The sequence below is a fragment of the Ovis canadensis genome, chromosome 2, assembly GCF_042477335.2.
Source record: "Ovis canadensis isolate MfBH-ARS-UI-01 breed Bighorn chromosome 2, ARS-UI_OviCan_v2, whole genome shotgun sequence".
Lineage (NCBI taxonomy): Eukaryota > Metazoa > Chordata > Mammalia > Artiodactyla > Bovidae > Ovis > Ovis canadensis.
The window spans coordinates 204,699,467-204,722,742 of record NC_091246.1 but is presented as its reverse complement, the minus strand read 5'-3'; the positions used below and the strand labels follow the sequence as shown (position 1 = coordinate 204,722,742).

The 23,276-nt window shown below is 40.5% G+C and overlaps 1 protein-coding gene across 3 annotated transcripts in view; it reads left to right on the top strand.

Moving 5' to 3' along the window:
* Nucleotides 1–23,276, top strand: part of ANKRD44 (ankyrin repeat domain 44) — a 315,568-nt gene that overhangs the window by 274,623 nt on the left and 17,669 nt on the right. For all 3 annotated transcript variants that reach the window (XM_069577913.1, XM_069577911.1, XM_069577912.1), the window contains exons 17-21: nt 3,317–3,388; nt 13,707–13,908; nt 19,202–19,289; nt 21,209–21,326; nt 22,626–22,842. In XM_069577913.1, the coding sequence (XP_069434014.1) occupies nt 3,317–3,388; nt 13,707–13,908; nt 19,202–19,289; nt 21,209–21,326; nt 22,626–22,842 (697 nt within the window). The remainder of the gene's footprint in view (nt 1–3,316; nt 3,389–13,706; nt 13,909–19,201; nt 19,290–21,208; nt 21,327–22,625; nt 22,843–23,276) is intronic.

Sequence of the window (23,276 nt, the reverse complement as noted above, 5' to 3'; positions counted from 1 at the left end):
TCATGCCTCTTCCCCGTTAAAAGCACTTCAGTGAGTCTCAGGAATTATCCTGATTTGATGCTCTGCTTTACAGCTGTTTAAAGTAGAAGTGTTAGTTGCTCAATCTTGTCCAACTCTTTGTGATCCCATGGACTGTAGCCCACCAGGCTCCTCGGTCCATGGGATTTCCTAGGCAAGAATACTGGAGGGGGTTGCCATTTCCTCCTCCAGGGGATCTTCCTGATCCAGGGATCAAACCCAGGTCTCCTGCACTGCAGGCAGATATTTTACCATCTGAGCCACCAGGGAAGCCCTTACAGCTATTATCCCAGCCCAGTTTCAGTCTGAAAAATGGCCTAGATTGGACAGTAATGATATGATCACCCTGTACCTAATCTGTTGTCTGATTTCATTTACAGCCTCATTGCTCCTCACTCTTTCTTCACTCCTACATGTTATCTAGTCTTATTGAACTTAATTTAGTCTTATTGAACTTAATCTAGTCTTATTGAACTTAAAGCTTTTGGTGTTGTACTCACTGTTCTCACAAGCTCTTTCTTCTGCCTGAATAGTCCCTTCTGTCTTTGCCTGGCAGACTCCTACCATTCTGGTCTCAGGGTAAAATTTCCTTTACAGAGGAATCTTCTTTGACCCCCCCAAGGTTATGTCAGGTACCTCTTCCTTCATATTCCCATAGCGTCTTCCATCCTAGCTCTTGCCTCACAGTTTTCACTACCTGTTAACTCCTGTGGATTCCCCACTAGCCTCAAAGCTCTCCCAGGTCAGTGACCACATCTGCTTGCTGCACAATTGAATCTGGTTCCTAACCCAGAGTCCCCCATATAGATGACATTAAGCAAATGACTGAAGTAAAGCATCCCATGCTATTAGGATGATCAAGGTACACATGTAGAAAAATAGTCTTCCATAGTAAATCTTCTGGGAATATGGCTGATTTGTGACTATAAACAGTATATTGTCTTCTTGCTTCTGTTCATCGTGTTTGTAATAATAGTGGAAATGATTCTGTGTTCCTTTGATTAAAAGTTCGTTCTAGGACAGGATTTGGAGTTGGTACACACTGTCAATTCCAGGAAGTCTTGCAGGTGATAATGTTGCAAAACAAAGCAAAGAACAGCTGTTCTCTAGCCTTTTCAAGCAGTTGAGGCTGCTTTTATTTCAACTTTGTACAGCAGATTGGTTTTTAAAGTTATTTGCTTTGAAGTTAAAATGAAATTGACTCTCATTATTCTAATGTATTGTAGATTGCTTCAGTTCCAAATTCTATTCTCACACTAATAAAAACAAATATATAATGCCTCATGCTTCTGATATAATTATTTGTATTGTTTTATTTGAAAATTTGAAACTGTGTGCTTTTAGATAATCAATTTTGCACTGATATTTGATCTGCCAGAGAATGCAACCTCTTTTTTTTTTTTTCCACATTTATTGGCTAGAAAGAAGCCACAGAACTAGAACCAGAAAGAGCCACAGAACTAGAACTAGGCCCAGGTCTAGGATGGACCTACCTAGGGGTCTGTGGACATCATTCTAGTAAATGAAAAGAAATGTTCATCACTTTTATTCCAAACAGAAATAGCTTTAGTGATTTTATTACAAAACCAATATACATTCACCAAAAAAACCCAGGAAAGAAGAAAATAAAAATCATCTATACTCCCACTTTTAGGCTACTGTATTAAACATTTTAGGGTATATGTTTCTCACCTTTTTTCCGGCATATGTAGGCATATCAATACAGTTCTTGAAATGAAAATGGTATCTTTCCACACATATGGCTTTAAAATGTGTTTTTCCACATGAATAAAGAGCATGTTAGGAAGTTTCGCTTTCTAGTGTACTGAGAGGTGTATTTTCCCTTCTCCACCCCTCATTAAGAAAACTTAAATCTGTATTACTTTTTGAATCAGCCAGGCATTTGAAGGAAACAAAAGCCATGCTAGCTATTTTAAGCAGAAAAACAGAAAATTTTAAAATTTGATATTTAAAAAAGCAGGTGTTTATAATATTGTTGGGAAGTCTAGGAGAGGGATGTTATTCTCATCCTTGTTCCCCGTCTCATTAATGACCTTAAACATCTCTGTCCCTAAAGGACTAGGCAGTTGTTTACCCCTCTGCTTGAAATGTACTTCCCCCAGATACCACATGGCTCTCACCACCTCCATACTTTGTTTAACCATCACCTGCTCAGTAAGACCTTTCCTGATCTCATATTTAAAGTTGCAAACTGACCTTTCTTCCAGCCTTCCAAACTCTTCTCTGTTTTTTTCTCCACAGCACCTATGACTTTCTAAATAATTACGTAACTTCTTTCTTTTATTGCCTGATACCCCCACCCCTTGAGAAAAATGGATCTTTAAATATACTATTTATTATTGAATCTTCACTGCCTGGAGCAGTGTCTGGGCACATTTTTTAAATGAATATGTTTCTTTATACATGTGTCATTGTGTGCTTGTCTAATTATTTAGTAGGAATTAATTCCTAATGTCAAAGATATGCACAAACCTGCCCAGAAAGGTTTTAACAATTTGTTCTTCCAACGAGAGTCAATGAAAATGTCTTTTACCTGATACCCTCAGCAACATCATGCCCTCATCCCACTATTCTTTCCATTCCTTGAGCTCACTCTGTTCATCCCCACTTGATATATTTGCATTAACTCCTCGCTCCTCCCAGAATGCTCTCCAGCCACAATTCTTCTATTACCGTTAAAGTGTCTTCCCGCTTTAGCTGTTATCTCCTTGGAGAAGCCTCCCCTGGATGTCAGCTGTAAAAAGCTTCCCAGTCACTCCATTTCACATCACCCTACTTTATTTTCATTATAAGCGTATTTCACTACCAGATTATTTTCTTATGTGTATGTTTATGGGTTTGTGTTCTCTCTCTGGAATGTAAGCTTCATGAAAATAAGAGTTTCATAAGTCTTTTTCAGCACTTATCTCCAGTAAATATGTGTTTGATAGTGGAATAGACCCTGGGTGTTGTCATTTTTTTATTATGACTAACTACTGGGTGGGAAGTATATTTAACAAGAATTATTTTTCTAGACTGGTGAAGCTGAGCAACTTTTCAAGTATGAAAGCTGCTTTTTTAAAAAATAGCAAATGCTGAGATGACCTAGAAGTTGAAATATTCAGTTACCATATTTGTTTTAGATATGCTGTATCTGATTTCTTATATTTCTGATAAGTTGCATGATTTCTAAAGACTGAAGCCTTCTTTCTCATTTATGTCAACATTAGTATCCGTAAAGTAGGATTCCTTCTGCAGATTGTACTCACATACTGTTGTTTTCTTTTCCTCTCCACAGCTTTTGGAAAGAACCAACAGTGTTTTTGAAGAGTCAGATTCTGGTGCTACCAAGAGTCCGCTCCATTTAGCTGTAAGTGAGATGCTGTGGGAAGCTTCAGCTTGTTACAAAAGAACCCTACATGTTCCCAAAACTAGGCTGCTCTTAAAAGGAAAGCATAGCAATGCAGTAATAACTCATAATGAACACAGTACATGGTTAAAGCCTCAGGCAGCAGAGACAGATGTGACTCCAATTCCAATCCCAGTTTCACCCACTGGTGACTTTCACATCACTCACCTTGTCTGAGCCTTGATTTCCCCATCTGTAAAATGAGGACAAAGGAAAAGAGACAGTGTGCATAGAGCCCAATCACAGTGCTCTTAATAATGATTGTTACACATTTTAGCAGTCTTTAAAATTATTATCTAGTAATAATAATTACTAACCAAGGAAATGTTTTATTTTTATTTTAGAGATGTAAATATAGACAACAAGCATTGAACTGTAGATAATTGAATACCATAGTTAAAAACTTGTGAGATATTTAAACACAGACCTGTGAGAGCAAGATGAAAATATGCATGAAAGCAGCTCTGCAGCTTCTGCCGAGGCTTGAAATTGGGGTCTCATAGAAAGAATCAGACCCTGCTTCTTGTAATCTGGTGAGATTTGGGAGGGAGGTGAAAATGAAAGTGCTAGATGTTCAGTCGTGTCCCACTCTTTGCGACCCCGTGGACTGTAACCCACCAGGCTCCTCTGTCCATGGAATTCTCCAGGCAAGAATACTGGAGTGGGTAGCCATTTCCTTCTCCAGATCTTTCTGAACCAGGGATCAAACTCTGGTCTCTGGCACGACAAGCAGATTCTTTACCATCTGAGCCACTAGGGAGGGAGGCAGAAGTTACTTTGTTACCAATAAAGCTTCCTCTCCACATCCCATCATTGAAAGGAAATGCAATAGCTCCAAGTGAGAATCACCAAACTCTCCCTGAGGGTGACAGCTGAGAAGCTTACCACCACTCTATGTCTGTGAAGGTCTTGCTAATCAACAGCTGTTCCCTAGAAACCTCTCGGACTGACAACAGCCAGCTCACCTGCACAAGGCGCTGCTGAGTTGTGAGACCTCAGTACAGGGCCATCAAGATGTTTGGACACAGCTAGAGATTGGATACTGGGAAGAGTAGGATGCTGGGTCTCTGTGTTTAACAGTGACAACATTGTACTCAGTACCACGCACACATAAGCACGTTTTCAGTTTCATGCTGATGAAAAATTGAGATGGAGATTTTGGAGAGCTGAGAGGAGTATTTTATTGATGGACACACAAAGAAATTCAGCCAGGGTAGGAAAGGATGAGGATTGGGATGAACTGAGGCAGGTAGGAATGTAGGAAGGAAGGGATGAGGCCATCCCATGAGGATTGGGATGAACTGATCACACTCCCTGGAGCCTTTCCCTCCTTGCCAGTCTCCTCAGGTACCCACCAGTCCATCTGCTAGCATCTCACTCACCACCCTCTGCCACATCTACCGACATAACCATGGTATGCACAGTGATAAATATGCACATGCCGAGTCCTGTGAAAGCAGGCTAAAACGTCCATGAGTCTTTCTGCTGGACATGGGCTTAGAGTAGAAAAGGTGGGTGGATATTTATGTATAAAATTCATACCAGTTGTCTCTTAGTACAATCACTGCAGATGGTGACTTCAGCCATGAAATTAAAAGATGCTTGCTCCTTGGAAGAAAAGCTATGACCAACCTAGACAACATGTTAAACAGCAGAGACATAACTTTGCCAACAGAGGTCCATCTAGTCAAAGCTATGGTTTTTCCCGTATCATGTATGGATGTGAGAGTTGGACCAGAAAGAAGGCTGAGCACCAAAGAACTGATGCTTTTGAACTGTGGTGTTGGAGAAGACTCTTGAGAGTCCCTTGGACTGCAAGGAGATCCAACCAGTCCATCCTAAAGGAAATCAGTCCTCAGTATTCATTGGAAGGACTGATGCTGAAGCTGAAGCTCCAATGCTTTGGCTACTTGATGCAAAGAACTGACTCATTGAAAAAGACCCTGATGCTGGGAAAGATTGAAGGCAGGAGAAGAAGGGGATGACAGAGGATGAGATGGTTGGATGGCATCACTGACTATGGACATGAGTTTGAGCAACTCTGGGAGTTGGTGATGGACAGGGAAGCCTGGTGTGCTGCAGTCCACAGGGTTGTGACAGATGATGTGATATGGCTTAGAGCAACAAAGCAGGTTGCTCTAAAGGTTGACCCTAGAACCTCTCTCTGCTCAGCCATCTGCTGGGCCTGGGGAAGTTAGCCCAAGGCTGGGCATTCATAGAAGCTCTAGCTACCCTAAGAGACACCTATCAGTAAGGTTATCTCAGATAGGATTCTCATTTCCTTTGACAGTGTGGTTGATTGCATTGCTAAGCCCGCTGGTAATCTGAGAAGAGCCCTTCTTAGCTTCCAAAAATTTTATAATCTCTCATTCTTTTTCTTTTTTCTTTCATAGATTATTGAGTCCTTTCTGGATGCTAGGTGTTCTGCTAAGTATTATGAGTTTCCAGTCATGTAAAGACAGGGTGGTATGGTATCACTGGAGAGAGATGGGCTTGGGTAGTTCTCCAGCTGGCAGGGGTCTAGTAAGCACCCCCTGGAAAGAGGGGGTCCCAGCCAGCTGTCTTCTCATTAGCATCTCACCTGGACATGGTTTTCCTATCTGTAAATTAAAAAGGAGTGAGTTAATTAACAACCCCCAAACCCTTTCCAACTTGTTAATTTGTTGTATGATCTCGGGCAAAAACTAACCTCTTGTGTCTCAGTTTCCCCACCCATTATATGGGGAGAATAGCACTATCTCTGTCATAGGGACGTAGTGGGGATGACATGAGTTAATACATGTAAAGCAGTTAGAACGGCACCTGGGCTTATGTGGAATCAGCTGGGGCTGCATCTTTGCTCTTAGTAACATCAGTGTCATTCTTCCCTTTGACGTGTACTGACTGTACCTGTGCCAAGCACGGCTTCAGAAGCTGGAGAGAGAGCAGTAAACAAAACCCAACCGCTGGTTTTGTAGGGTGGCCAGTCTAGGAAAGACAATAGGCAAGTAAGTAGACAACATAGCAGATGGTAAGAAGTGCGTGCTGCTCACGCTACAAACAGGAGCAGTGAGGTAGAGAGCATCAAGGTGGCAGACAGGGTGATGTTTCTCACAGCACAGAATCTCCTGTTAGAACAGCAACTCGATGAGCTACCCATTTGGTCTCTGACCAAAGAGTGTTCTGGGCAGAAGTGCAAAGTCCCTGGTATGAGCATCTTGGTGCGTTCCCAGAACAGCAGGGCCACCGTGGCTGAAGCAGAGTAATGAGGGGACGGTGGTAGAGATGAGGTACACATATTGTCAGCAGGCTGGGGAGTGCGGCACGGAGGCAGGGTAGGGCCTCAGACCCCAGTGGGAACTTTGACTTTTTTTCTGACACAATATGAAACCATTTGGAGGGTTTTGAGGAGACAGATGATGTGATATGGCTTTTATCTTAAAAGCATCACTTTAGCTTCTATGTTGAGTTTAAATTGTCAGCGAACAAAGCAGAAATAAGACAACCATGATAATGATGACTTTGACAGGGTGATAGCAGTGGGTTAATTCTAAAACTGTTTTGTATTTTTCCCTGTAAATGCTAACACTTTTTAAAGAAATTAGTATTTGCTCCAAGAACCCCACAAGTATGCCCATCACCCACCCCAGGACCTTCTGTAGCAATTAACTTAATTAAAACTCAAGACACATTATTTCTTCCATGGACGAGTCTACAATGAAAGAGAACCAGATGCCCCCAAACCTTGACTGCCCCCAAGAAACCTGACCTGCCTTGAGTTACTATTTCCTGGCTGAATGATTCAAGTCTCCAGGGTTATCCGCCCAGTGAATTTCATAAGCATTTCATCCACTTGAAAAAAATTAAATTGAGAAACAAGGCTATGCAAATGAAAGGCTCCAGCTGTCGAGTTTTCCAGATGGACCGGTTGTTTCATGGATTTTGCTGAGGTTCCAAATTCTTTCTCCTGCTGCCCTCAGTTCCAATCTAAAACATTTAAAGAAATTAATCATGTTTAAGAAATATTTAAGTTACTTAATGAGATATTTTAAAGTCTTTTGTAAAAAAATTTTGAAATGTTTGCTGCTTCTAGTGAAGGCTTAAACTGGGTTATCTATTGAAAGCCAAAATACTACATGCTTTTTGAACCAACGTATTTGTTCTTTTGTGTGATTACTTCTTCCTTGAGTTATTTAAGAAATTATCTGTGGAACTACCCACTGAACACCTGATTTAGGATGGAAATAGAAAGAAAATTACGAGCTTGGTTCATATGCACTGCCGACATGAGAAAGATCTTCTTTCCTGACTACTTGAATCTCTTTCAGAGAACTTGAAGTTTTATTGTATTCTTTTTTATAGACTTTAAGAATCACATAACTACCTAAAGATAGAGTCATGCATTTAGCCATAAAATAGAGTCCCATATTACGTGATAGTTTGTTTCTAGGGTTAAGCTCTAAAGTGTGAAGGTAAGTGAAAATTCTTGTATTATCAAGTTTACCTTTATTATTTCCCTTAACTTGCCCTGGATGTTTAATATACATAGTTTTATGTCTTCAACTCTGTATAGTAATGCTTTTGCATACTAAAATTCAAGAGATGTAGGTTTGACTAAATGAAGAGACAAGGGCAATTCTATACATAAATCTAGCCTTTTGGCCATCCTCTCTTTGAATTTTCAAGTGCCTGATATAGAAGAAAACATGGATTGGAATTCTGAAGCTTTGCTTCAGCAGGTTTCACTCTATTTTATTTTAATATTAAGCCTCTTTATGCTGTGCTCCTGTATTCAGCTGTGCCCAACTCTTTGTGACACCATGGACTCTATCTAGCCTGCCAGGCTCCTCTGTCCATGGAATTTGCCAAGAAAGAATACTGGAATGGCTTGCCATTTCCTACTCTAGGGAATATTCCCAAACCAGGGATCGAACCCACATCTCCTGCAGCTCCTGCATTATATGTAGATTCTTTCCCCGCTGAGCCATCAGGGAAGCCCAAAAGGAAAGGCCATCAGATGACCTAGGTTCCAGTCCTGTTATAACATTAGCTGTATGACCACCTTTAGACCACCTTGAGTCAGAGGACTAGAAAGTTTTATACTTCAAAGTAAACTTCAAGTTGCTATGGTAAAGCAAGAACATTCTTTGTATTCACTGGCAATCCATGAACTGAATACGTAGAATCTTGTGAGACAGCAAATAAAATAAGCATGATCTAATGTGGAAATGAAATATACTTGGAAATATCTAAAGAATGAAATGGCAGTAGTAAATTTAACACATGCAAATGGACTTATTTTTTGTGTGAGAATGAAAAAGAGAAACTTCAGGGGTCTTTTACGGGAGTTAGGTTCTTAGGTGAGCACTTAAGTGCCCTGCAGTGTAACTCTGCAGTCCTGAACAGTGCTGATCCCTCTACATGAGGTTCCTCCCTGCATACATTTCTTTTTGCTCTGAGTTTTCTCTTTATTAATCTAAATATGTTATCTGCCGTGCTTTGCAGATATGCATGCAGTTTATAAGTTGCCAATTCTACTTTCCTCAGTTCAGTTCAGTTCAGTCACTCAGTCGTGTCTGACTCTTTGCAACCCCATGAATTGCAGCACACCAGGACTCCTTGTTCATCACCAACTCCTGGAGTTCACTCAAACCCATGTCCATCAAGTCAGTGATGCCATCCAGCCTTTCATCCTCTGTCGTCCCCTTCTCCTCCTGCCCCCAATCCCTCTGAGCATCAGGGTCTTTTCCAATGAGTCAACTCTTCACATGAGGTGGCCAAAGTATTGGAGTTTCAGCATCAGTCCTTCCAATGAACACCCAAGACTGATCTCCTTTAAGATGGACTGGTTGGATCTTCTTGCAGTCCAAGGGACTCTCAAGAGTCTTCTCCAATGCCAGAGTTCAAAAGCATCAATTCTTCGGTGCTCAGCTTTCTTCACAGTCCAACTCTCACATCCATACATGACCACTGGAAAAACCATAGCCTTGACTAGACAGACCTTTGTTAGCAAAGTAATGTCTCTGCTTTTTAACTGGACTAAAGTCAAATAACAGAAAGTGTAAATGTTTACTATCTTTGTCATCATAGTAAGTGACACTGAAGAAAGAAGCATTTGCAAATAACATCTGGAATCTGCTATTATCTATGTGGACTCATCTCCCTTTGATGTTATCTATGTGGACTCATCTCCCTTTGATGTTATCTATGTGGACTCATCTCCCTTTGATATAAAGTCAGGATTTCTACATAAACTGAGTCAGTCACTACCATTACAATTTAAAATGAGAAGAGGTGTTACACACATTCAAGTTCAAATTAGTGACAGGCTCAAGCCCAGGGTCAAGTGAGAGAGACTGACTTATACTCTAATGTAGATGCTCCACCTTTACAGGAGGATAGGTGCTCCCAAGCTGGCTTAAACTGATGGCATGAGTTGATGATGGCTGAAACTATATGATGGATATTTGGGAATTTATGACACTATCCTCTCTTCTTTGTATAAGTTTGAAATTTCCTATAATAAAAAAGATAAATGTATACATTATGGCCCTTTCACACGCTTTCTGTAGATGCTCACAAGAAGCCCACAGCTCAGGCTCTGTGGTGTGACTGAGAATTTCAGCTCCACCATGGAAGGCTGTGTGCCCATGAGAGGATTGAGGAACATCTGTGCCTTCTGTGTCCTTGTCAGTAATAATGGGAATAACAGTAGCATCCAAGCCATGGGTTGTCCTAGCAAATAAGGTGCTATATGTGCAGTCCTGCCTGATACACAGCAAGTGCTCCATGAAATTAGCTGTTGCTTCTGAAGTCAGATTAGACTAAAGGCTTTCCATCTTAGGTTTCTGATTTACTCTTTGTTATTCAGCTCTCTGACCCATTACATGTAGGCACAAAAGTATTTTGAAAGTCAATTAAATGGAATTACTAGGAAAGATTTTAAGACATTGCCTAAAAGCGTAGATACTTTGAGTTTCAAATCCTGACTTTGTCACTTCCTAAGTGATCTTGGATGAATTCATTATCATTGCTTGATCTGTGTTTTTGCCTATAAAAAGAATGTTTGCAAAGATTAGCACTCAACACAATGCCCCCAATAAATAGTTGCTATCTTTAAAATATATTCTTATCACTAATACTAATAAATGATAATATAATTCATTAATTTATTCCTCAACTTATTGTTGAGTGTCTACTCTGTGCTATGCATGAGTCTAGGATACAGCAGTGAGCAATAAACACAAAGTACCTCCCATCTTAGATAACAATAGATATGTAATAAGTATCAAGTGATAATAAATCCTATAAAGATAACATAAAACAAGATAAGTGGGCTGGAGAGTGCCTTATATGTTGAGGAACAGGGTAGTGATCTATTTAATTGGGCTCTGGGAAGCCTCTAGATAAGGAAATGTTTGAAGCAGAATTAGCAGAAAAGCCATGTGGCTCTTAGAGGCGGAAGAACTCTCCAGGCAGGGCAAGCAGAAAGTACAGATGCAGTGGCCCAGAGGAGAATACTTTCTTTAATCATAGGGAGTGGGGAGGGGAGGCTAGTGTGGTTGGAGCAGAGTAAATAAGGGGCCATGCTGATGATCAAGAGTGAGGGAAGCCAAATCCTAAGGGTCTGAATGGTCATGGGAAGTTTTGGGTTGTGTTCCCAATGAGTTTTCATCAAGGAGTGCTATGTCCAACTTGAGTTTTCAAAGATTTCATCTTGTGGCTGTTCAGTAATAGTTTGCTGGTGGCTCAGATGATAAAGAATCTGCCTGCAATGCAGGAGACCTGGGTTCGATCCCTGGATTGGGAAGATCCCCTGGAGGAGGGCGTGGCAACCCACTCCAATACTCTTGCCTGGAGAATCCCCATGGACAGAGGAGCCTGGCAGGCTGCAGTGCATGGAGTCGCGAAGAGTCGGACACGACTGAGCGATACAACACAGCACACAGCAAGGATGGGAAGGGAAGCTTTTGCCATCGTGGCGACAGAGGATGTGGTATAGTGAGGAACTGGATAGATTCTGGATATATTTTAAAGAAGAAGCAGAGATGATCATGGCTTGAAAGTAGAGAGGATCGTGTCATTGAGGGCTACTAGTTACCCAACACCTGTGTGTGAATTGTAACAGAGATATGGATGGCTGTTTCCCACCAGGTGCCTGACAACCTGATGACACCTCTGTTGGTGAGCAACAAAATTTCCTTTCTTTCAGCAGACGCACCCCTGTACCAGGGCATGGCAAGGCAGTGGGGAGAGATGGGGAAGCTCTTTTTAGCACTTGCTTGCCCCAGTGTTTCAAAGCTCTTGTGCAGGGCCACAACCCTGGGCTTAAGAGGGAAGACAAGATGACTCCAAAATTTGGGGCCTGAGCAAATAGGAGGGTAAAATTGCCATTTACAGAGATGGAGCAAATTTTAGGAGGAAAATTAAGAACTCATTTTGGGACATGTTAAGTTTGAGATGTATATTAGATATTCAAGTGGAAATTTCAATAGACATTTGAATATACAAGTCTTAGAAAGTAACTGGGATATAAATTTGGGATTCATCAACGTATGAGTTATACTACGCATATAATATATATGTTTAATATGTAACATAATAACCATAATCATTCATAAAAATAATATAATGAGAAAGTTTTATAAACAGTTCCTTTTAGTACTCTTTAAATCTTGTGGATCCTTTTAATCTAGTTTTTGTTATTGTTGCGGTTGATATATACAGAGAAAAAAATCAAGTAGTTATTAAAAAGATAAGTTAAAATAAGTCCATTTGTTCATTACTTTACCTCTCATTTCTAGAGTAACCACTGTTAAGTTTCCTTTGTATCTTCTAAAATTTCCTATGAATACAGAAATATATACACATAGATACAGGTATGTGGCTGAGTATATTTGCTTTTCATACAGCAAAATCATTGTATTTATTACTTGCAACTTAGTTTTTTAAAAAAAATTTTTTGATAGAATTTGTCAAATTACCCTTCACAAATATCACACCAATCTATACTGCCACCAACAGAGTGTAAATTGATTTTTTTCCACCATGTCTTAACTAATACCGGACATGCCCAAACTTAATCACTGCCATTTGGTAGTTAAAAAATAGTACCCTAAAAATTTACATGTTTTTTCCATATGTTTTTTGATCTTTTCTTTTTCTTTTTCTGTGAGCTGCCTTTTCATACCCTTTACACACTTTCCTAGTTTTTAGAATGGCTTATGGAAGTTCTTTGTGTATTCAGGAAATTTGTCCTTAGTCTGCGCTAAGCATTTTTTCAAATAAATTGTGCCTAGGGTGACTGCTGCAGTAGAAACATAGCATAGGCGCCATGAGAGGACTCTGACTACTGAAGACACTGTCTCCTCCTCTACTTCCCTCCACCAACCATCCCCCGCCCCCACCGAATTCTTTTTTTTTTTCTTTTATTTCAGGGTCCTTGGTCTTGTATGTGCATATACAGTGTTTAACCCTATAGACTTTGTAAAAATTTCCTTTCAGACTTTTAGTTTTGTGTTTTAGTAGTATGAAGCCTCCTAACTTAAACACAGCATAGTAGCTCACAATAAGACTGAAGTTGGCCTTAATATATGGAATATACTTCCATAATTGTGTTTATGTTTTGATGATAATCAGTGGAGAAAACAAGAGAAAAGGAAGCATCCACTATGTATTATGCACTATGCAAAGGCTGTGAAATTTTATCTCTTCTCATCCCCTCTGGAAGGCAAGTTTTATTGCTCTTACTTTATAGATGAGGAAACAAACTCTAAGTGAAATTAAGAAACTCAACCAGGATCACATGGTTGAAATTAAAATGTTGGACTGTAACAGAAGATCAGTATGCTTCTGTTGAATTACAAAGTCCACAGTGTTTTTAGTGATTTTTTTTTCCTCCAGGTTTAACAGAAAAGCCTCCTGAAAAAATATTTGGATCTTACCAATGTGTTTAAGATTGAGCTGACAGATAAAAGAATATATTAATTCATTTAGCTATTAGCCTGTGTTAGATTACTGGATTAATAGATATAAATATAAGAATACATTGATACATTTAGTACCTTTGCAGTAAATTATTTGACAAAAGAGAAGGAGCATTAAAAAATTTATATGTAACTGTGAGGTCTGTGCACTGTAATTTTTCCATCTAGTTCTAGTTTCAGCTGTGTTTCAATAAGTATGCCATGTGCTCTTTGAAGTAGTCTCCCTCCGTGACCTGGGAGGCTTAGCCCCTCAAATGGACTGTTGTGGGATTTAAGGTGAGCAAGCACTTGAGTTGTTGGTTTCTCCTTTGCAGGCCTACAATGGGCACCACCAGGCCTTGGAAGTCCTTCTGCAGTCGCTGGTAGACCTGGACATCAGGGATGAGAAAGGCCGCACTGCTCTGGATCTGGCTGCCTTTAAGGGACATACGGAATGTGTGGAAGCACTTATCAATCAAGGTGCATCCATCTTTGTGAAGGACAATGTAACCAAAAGAACCCCACTTCATGCCTCAGGTAGGTTGTCAGGAGTCTGGTTACATTAGTTTTGCGGCCCACTTATAAGTTTGAGTAAATGGATGGCAGCATCTTCCTTCATCCCAATTTTGAAAATATCTTCTTTCTACGTCAAGTATGCCTGTGCTCTTCCAAAGTGCTTTTGGCTTTCTGTTCATTTAGAGATGATTAATGTTCTACATTCAGAGAGGCTCTGACCTTCTTTAAAGGCTACTTTTTTTTTTTTTTTTAGAGCAGCTTTAGATTCATAGCAACATCGAAAAGGAAGGTATAGAGGTTTTCCACATACCCCTCGTCCATCACACATGCATAGCCTCTCCCATTATCAGCATCCCTCACCAGACTGGCATATTCATTACAATGGATGAACCTACACTGACACAACATGATCGTCCAAAGTCCACGGCTTACATTAGGTTCCACTGTTAGTGTTGTGCATTCTGTGAATTTGAACAGGTGTCTAATGACATGTATCTACCATTCTGGGCTTCCATAGGTTGCTCAGTGGTAAAGAATCCTCCCTCCAATACAGGAGGTACAGGTTTGATCCCTGGGTCGGGGAGATCCCCTGGAAAAGGAAATGGCCACCACTGCAGTATTCTTGCCTGGAAAATCCCATGGACAGAGGAGCCTGGCGGGCTACAGTCCATGGGATTATAGAGTCGGATATGACCGAATACACACATACGCACACACACATCTATCATTCTGCCCTGAAAATCCTCTACACTGCATCTGACCTTCTTAACTCAAAAGAGCATTCAGAACCTTTGGCCAATGGCAATCACAAAACTTTCTGGAAAAAAAGAGCACGGTGTATTGTTATCGTCAGATAAATCACATAGAATAAAATCTCATAGCATTTTGAAGCATAAAATTAATGATATTTCACAGCTACTTCATGTGCCAGACAGCAATCCTCTGAGTGTGTTATTCTGCATTCTAGACGTTTGTTACTTCTTCACTTTTGCTCTGATTATTTTTAAATTTTTTTAATTAAAAAATTTTTAATTGGAGTACAGTTTCTTTACAGCGCTGTGTTAGTTTCTGCTGTAGTGCAACACAAATCAGGTATATGTATACATTGGCACCCCACTCCAGTACTCTTGCCTGGAAAATCCCATGGATGGAGGAGCCTGGTGGGCTGCAGTCCATGGGGTCGCTAAGAGTCGGGCACAACTGAGCGACTTCACTTTCGCTTTTCACTTTCATGGGTTGGAGAAGGAAATGACAACCCACTCCAGTGTTCTTGCTTGGAGATTTCCCAGAGATGGAGGAGCCTGGTGGGCTGCCGTCTGTGCTGCAGCGACTTGACTTAGCAGCAGCAGCAGCATACATACGTGCCCTTCCTCCTGAGCCTCCCTCCCATCGCCCATCTCACCCCTCTCAGTCATCGCAGAGCACCGAGCTGACCTCCCTGTGCTGCGCAGCAGCCCCCCACTGGCCATCTGTTTTACACGTTAACGTATGTGTGTCAGTGCCATTCTCTCAACTTGCCCCACTCTCTCCTTCCCCCGCTGTGTCCACAAATCCATTCTTTATGTCTGCATCTCTATTCCTGCCCTACAGATAGGTGCATCAATTCCATTTTTCTAGATTTCATATATATGCATTAATATACATTAATATTTACTCCCTATTTTTTCCTTTTTTAGTAATTATTTTTAATTGGAACATAATTGCTTTACCAACACAATTTTGTTCTGACTCTTGATGTATCAGGTGTAAAAATAGTCTCTTAAAAAGCTACATGTATTTTTCAAAAAGTAAGTGATTTGCCTCTTCTGAGATTTTTCTTTAATGCACATTAGATAAAACTGTGTCCAGATACTTTTGGACATATACACAGATGACAAGGTAATGTAGAAGAGTTTCTAGCTCAGCTAAGGCACCATTTTCTTTGGGTTCAGGAGTTCAGTGATAATAGCCTTTGATCAGGATAGCAGATATTATAAAGAGAAGTAAGTATCTTCACTGTGAAATAATGGATATACAGAGAAAGCAAAGGAATGAAAACAGTTTTCAAAAGACTTTGTGATTCTTGTACTTAGGAAAATTTTCTCAGAATGTTAGACTATGTGGACGCATTGCCATCTACATCTCTGAATGTTCAAACCACTGAGGAAAAATAATACAAAGATTGAAAAAACATGGCGTTGCTTAATTATCTGGAAACAGTTGTTCCTAGAAAAAACTTTAGCCATGACGTCAGCAGTGATTGGTATGGTTAAATTATAAATTCTTATTTCTCATCACATTTAGTCTTTTTGGTATTTGTAAGTATTATTATAAAATTTCGTATTCTAGGCATTCTTAGTATTACCATATAGTTTACATTTAGTTATCCTTTTAAAGTTGCCTATTATTAATGCCAGCACCCTGCTTTAGTTACCGAGTACTTCCTGACACTTACAAAGGACCCATTTTGGTTGTGGAAAATCGCCCTTGTGAACAGGGAAACAATGAAGAATAATCAGTCATTCATTTGCCACTGTGATAAAGGCTGTAGTCCAATGGAGCCCCCTAGTGGTCAACAGGACTCACTCCTTTTGGGTGTCCCCCGTGCAATTTGTTGAGAAGGTGCAGGCTGTCATTTGATTTTATTCTCCACAGAATGTCTGCTGTGCAGAAGCTTTAGCCTGTGCTTTGAGAATCTGCTTTTCCAGAATCTTTTCCAGCTCATTTGAGAGGCCAATTTTTTGTTTCAAATCCTGAGAGTACTGTGAGGAACAGGAGCCAGGATGGATTTTAGAGGGTTTGGCATAGATAGTTGTAATGACAGTTGTGGTCTTTGAGCAGCATGAAAAATGGCTGTCACTCATAGTCAGGGAGAGGCTGAGCTAGTCTGAGACAAAGCTGGATTTGGCAGGGCACAGCAAAAGGAAATGGTAGCATCTTTTTGCTAGAAGGCAATTCGGGGAAAATGTGCGTAGGAAGCCGAGAATTCTAGTGTAGCCACACTTTTAAAATAAAGGGGAATTATATTTACTGAGGGCTATTAGCTAAGTTCAAAAAAGCTACACGCACCCACCTCCCACCATCTCAACCGCACCTGCCCAAGAAAAACCCACTACTGTAGGAATTAGTTTGCCCTCCAGCATACCGGATGAGCTCAGTCACTTCAGTCGTGTCCGACTCTCTGCAACCCCATGGACCATGGCCCGCCATGGGACCATGGGATTCTCCAGGCAAGAATACTGGAGTGGGTTGCCATTTCCTTCATACTGGATGAGTGATACAAATTAGATCATTTTTCCCCTTTTTTAGTTTAGGCAAAAATAAAAATCCTCAAAACTATTATGATTATGACTATTTGAATTTGAGCATGCTCCAGGAGATAGTGGAGGACAGAGGAACCTAGTGTGCTACAGTCCAAGGGACGGCAAAGAGTCAGACATGATTTAATGACTGAATAACAACAACAACGATTTAAAGAATATCAAATTGATATAGAAAAAGGAATCAATCAAAATATGCTGTATTTCATGAGTATTATAAAATAGTACCACCTGTAGTATTTAGCTTTCAGTCCTGTGCTAATTATTTTCTTTTAAGCATACATTAAACCTCTTGCATATTTCACCAGTGCTAAGAGACTTAACGTAATTTTTAAAACAAAAAGCAAAAGAGCAACAACATTTCTACAAGATTTCCTCCTGAGGTACATAAATGGGATGTTGCTGAGAATTAGCTGAATGCAGTGGTCTACAAAACGGGGGTATTATCCCTATAGTTAATTTGAGTGGTGTTGATGAATGTGAGCTAATTCTAATACGTATTGTCCCTGAAAAAATTTGCTGTCGTTAAATTAGCCTTCTCTCATGACTGGCATGCAATAAAAAGGGCTGTAAAACACAGCTCTAAGAAGAGCCTTTATCAACCTAACATAGCTGCATCTATTCCCTTCTCTCTCTACAACCATAACAAGGTTAATGCAATGTATTTTATGGTACTCTTATTGTTCAGAGAGAAGGTCACATTCAGAATTTTAAATGTATTTATTTGCATCCTACTCCCTGAGTAGAAAATCATGTCTTTTGCAAGGCTGCGGGTTCCACTCAATGAGCTAAAGGAAAGTACCCCACCCCAGGGATTATCAGCCTGGGAGGTGGTTCCTGACCCTGTGGCACCAGGGTCTTCTTCCTAAAAGAACATCTTGCCTGGTGCACACAGGACAGAGTGAGTCCATGGGTTCCACCCCAGGCAGTCAAGGCCAACCCAAGATTGGGGCCACGCTTCCTGCCCATTGCCAGTTCCCACCTGGGCAGCTGAGTGAGGAGGGGCAGGGCCTGCTGCCCCCAGTCAGAGCTCAGCAGGGAAGAGAGAGGGGAGCGGAGGTGATAGAGGGTAGGAGGCTGCTGGGAGAAGGCAGAGAAACAAGGGCTTTGATATGAGGAACTCAGACGGAGAAGTCCTCCAGCTCTTGGGGTGGGAGCCATCTGTGAGTCTCCTGGGAGTGCCAGTCAATCAGTGAGCAGCGAGACAATGGCTAACATTGCCAGCTTGAGGTCTGACTTAAAGTCACTAGTCATCAGTCAGAACATCTACCTCAGAACGTGCAATGATGGGGATAAGAAGCAGACTCTGTTCCCATCTCCCTTCCTCCCTTCCTCTGCTCCCCTCTTCCCTCCTCCTTTCTTCTGCTCCTCCCCTCCTTCACCTGCTCTCCTCTCCCTCCTCCTCTGCCTTCTCCTCCCCCTTCAACCTTCTTTTAAAAAGTACTTGAGGTGGACTGGACCCAAGAAGATTGTACAGAGTTGGGAGACTCTCTCAGAGGAACAGAAAGGTTACCTAGAAAGTGGAGAGAGATGATCCGTTCTATAGGAGTAGATAAGAAAGGATGTCCTCTTTAAGGAAAAAGGCCTCTATACAGCATCCAGGAAAGAAAGTTAGATGAGGACCACAGTGCCCTGATAGGAAGAAAGTGGAGATGGGTTGGTAACATATGTATTGCCAGCTGTGCCCAGCAGCTGGCACTAGCTGGACACCTGGGGATGTCCATCAACAACAATTCAGTTCAGTTTAGTTCAGTCACTCAATCTTGTCCCAACTCTTTGCGACCCTATGGACTGCAGCATGCCAGGCCTCCCTGTCCATCACCAACTCCTGGAGTTTACTCAGACTCATGTCCATTGAGTCCATGATGCCATCCAACCATCTTATCCTCTGTTGTCCCCTTCTCCTCCCGCCTTCAAGCAGCAATGGAAACCACCAATTTGAAGTCCAAATAAATTTTATTTTGGAGGGATCTCTATGGTCTGTTAAAAAAAATGTCCATTATTTTCTTTTTCAGTAATTAATGGTCACACACTGTGTTTGCGGTTATTATTAGAAATTGCAGACAACCCAGAAGTGGTTGACGTGAAAGACGCCAAAGGACAGTAAGTGTTCTCACACCTGGGGTTGACATTTCAAATCACAACTGATCAGTTCATTTGTTAAACAGCTAGGAGGGCTGAATGCTGAATTCTGGATTTGGCGTTTATACTGGGGTGAAATTGATGGATGAGGGCCCTAGAAGAATGAAGTAGCTTTGCGCTGGAGTATATATCTAAGAAAAATGTGTGTGTGTGTATCTTGATGAAAAAGAGCTAACTTTTTATATATGTAGCCTTGTGCTCTGGCTTTTAAAAAATATTTTCTCATTTGTTCCTTCCTTCTATTCATTTTTACCCTCTTCTGAAGCTGCTACCGTCTCATTTTTAAAATTAATAATGGAATAGGACAGACCTCGAGAAGTTATCACCTCCATAAAAATCCTTCATATTTTTATCCTTCCTATGTTATTTTTCCCTGAGTATTTTTCATCTGTTAGCCTGTTCTCCCACCTAGTCTTCTGTTACGAATAGGAAACGCAGAGCAATAAAGCACTAGTGACTCACCCCAGATATATGAGTTCATGTTGAAGACAGAACTGGACCTCACCGCCTGGAGTCCAGCACTTGGGTCTTTCCTCTGGACTTGTCCTACTTTTCTTTAAGGCAATGGAGCTTTGTTCAAATGAAATACTGAACCAAAATCCAACATAAAAAACTGTAAAGGTAGTTCACAGTTGCTCTGATGGAAATAAGAGCATCTCTTACATACACACGCTCCCTGCTCAACTGATAGTTGGCCCATGCTACATAGTTCTGAAAATGATGGGATTCAGGCGAGCATTTTGAGGTGGAACTTTCCTCTGCTCTACTCATATTGATCATTCCACTGCCACCATTCCATGTGGTCATTAGAGACTGGAGGCAGATAGCTTGTTCCAGGCAGTAGACAGCAAATCGGGGACACTCAGAAAATACTAAGCAATTGTCAAAAAGGGAGAGAGACTGAGAAAGAGAGAGACAAAGGAAGAGAGGAAGATGCTCCCACTGGAAATGATGAGTATTTTTTAATCTTCTTTTTAAAAGCCCATTCCAATGAAAACCCACAATGAGGTTTCATCTCATGCTGGTCAGAGGGCCATAATCACAAAGTCTACAAACAATAAATACGGGAGAAGGTGTGGAGAAAATGGAACCCTCCTACCCTGTTGGTGGGAATGCAAACTGGTACAGCTACTATGGAGAACAGTGTGAAGATTCCTTAAAAAACTGGGAATAGAACTGCCATACAACCCAGATATCCCATTGCTGGGCATACACCCTGAGGAAACCAGGCTGAAAGAGATACATGTGCCCCAGTGTTCATTGCAGCACTGTTTACAATAGCTAGGACATGGAAGCAACCTAGATGTCCATCAGCAGGCAGATGGATAAGGAAATTGTGGTACATATACACAATGGAATATTACTCAGCTATAAAAAAAGAACTGCATTTGAGACAGTGCTAATGAGGTGGATGAAACTGGAACCTATTATACAGAGTGAAGTAAGTCAGAAAGAGAAACACAAATACTGTATATTAACATGTATGGAATTTAGAAAGATGGTAATGACGATCCTATATACAATATCGCAAAAGAGACACAGATGTAAAGAACAGACTTTTGGACTTTGTGGGAAAAGGCGTGGGTGGGATGATTTGAGAGACTAGCATTGAAACATGTATATTACTGTATGTGAAATAGATGGCCAGTACAAGTTCAATGCATGAAGCAGGGCACTCAAAGCTGGTGCTCTGGGACAACCCCAAGGAATGGGGTAGGGAGGGAGGTGGGAGAGGGTTCAGGATGGGTGGGACACATACACCTGTGGCTGATTCATGTCAATGTGTGGCAAAAACCACCACCATATTGTAAAGTAATTATCCTCCAATTAAAATAAATACATTAATTAAAAATAAAAGCCCAATTTCTTTCTTTTCCTAGAACCCCACTAATGCTTGCAGTAGCGTATGGACACAGTGATGCTGTTTCATTGTTACTTGAAAAGGAAGCAAATGTAGATGCTGTCGACATCATGGGCTGCACAGCTTTACACAGAGGGGTATGTACATCTTCCTTAGCTTTAGTCAAGCAATTCTGTAGTGAACTTGTTTCTTCTTCTTTTTTTTTTTACCTGCTTATGAATTTTTAGGGAGAAGATTGTTGCCTGAGATAACCAATTAACCTCAGTCAGTCAAACAGAAATTATAAAATCTCTTGCAAAGATAAAATAATGACAGGTACTCTTAGGTTCTGCTCTTGAGTTGTCATGTTTGACTGTGATGATAGATACATGAACACCCATTGTTGCGAGACTTGGTTCTGCCTTCTGATTGCATGCACGTCATAGGAGATTTGCAAAAAAAAATCTTAAAGCACAAATAACAAAATCATAATCTCTAGTAATCTTACCTCCTGGAGATAACCACTTTTTGATATATATCACCAATCTTTTTTCTAAATATAGATTTGTTTTAAATCTTAAAAATAATACTGAAGATGCTATTTGGAACTTTTTTTTTCTTATAGTATATCAAGTACCTTTGTCCATATCACTAAATATTTTTCTGCCCTATCTTTTTTTTAATCCTCTGTTGTGTGCAGGTATTATAATTTATTCTGATGATTACCTAGTTTTGAGTAACCACGCTATTTTTAATTGTTCTTTATTACAATGTGGGCCCATTTACCATCTGAAGTATGTACTCTGCTGAAATAAGTACACTGTGTTTAATTCTTCATACACACCCGCTGAACTGTTTTTTGAAGTATATTAAGTAATCTAAATGAAACAAAAGCAGAAATCAGGGGATTGTTATTTAAAGATGGTGCTGACCACCATGATCAATGAAAAGAAGAGGAACTCTAAATGTTTAATGCCATAATCATAGATCTTATTTTTTTGGTACTTCCTATGGGCCACACAGCAGTCTGGGAGCCTTTACATATCTCATTAGTCCTCACAACAGCCTATGAGGTCATTATTACTATCCCCATTTACAGGTGGGTAAAGTTAGGCATAGAGAGATAAATTAACCTGTCCAAGTTTTACAAGAGGGAGCTAGAATTTAACTCACATCTTCCTGATTTTAAAGCTGATACTTCCCACTGCATCATGATACTTTCTATGGTTATGTTTGGCAAGTCAAGAGATGTTTCTAAAATGCTGGTGTTCACACAGACCCTTATGTTATGAATTCCTGCTAGGTTCTTCAGCGTTTCTCTGGAGTAGGATAAGAGTCTTTTCCCTTAAGACCTGGGTGTTATGTCCACTTACTTTGAGCCTAATCTCACTTAGTCAACAACTTTGCTTGCTGAGTCTTCTTAGATTTGTGTTGTGTTTTTAATTGCGATGCATCAGATTATGACGGGACATGAGGAATGTGTGCAAATGCTGCTGGAACAAGAAGTGTCGATTCTCTGTAAAGATTCCAGAGGGAGGACACCCTTGCACTATGCAGCTGCTCGTGGCCATGCCACGTGGCTGAGTGAGCTGCTCCAGATGGCGCTTTCCGAGGAGGACTGTTCTTTCAAAGACAACCAAGGCTACACGCCACTGCACTGGGCTTGTTACAATGGTGAGTTAATTGTCACTTGACTGATTTCGATAGACTTCCTATCCCAACACCACTGTGATCTCAAAGGAAGTGAGAATATAACATGATGCTGTAACCAAGGTATCCTATCTTTCTGCATTCAGATACTGCAAAGCAAACAAAAATACCTTTTTTAGAAAATATTTTTCCCTCTGTGGCTACCGTGATGCCATATTGGAATGAAAATGCACTTTATGTTTTTTGTTAACCAGTAACATGTAACTCCTCATCAGAACTTCTGATGAACTAACTAGTTTAAATCAGGCTTTCTTTTCTATATGAGATAACCAAGGGTCCTACAAGGAATTGATATAATACAGCTAAAAACAACCAAAACAATATGATGTAATAATGTCACAATTGACAGCTGGTAGGTGCATGATTTATCTTTCAGCATTGCATTTTTATGTCTCATA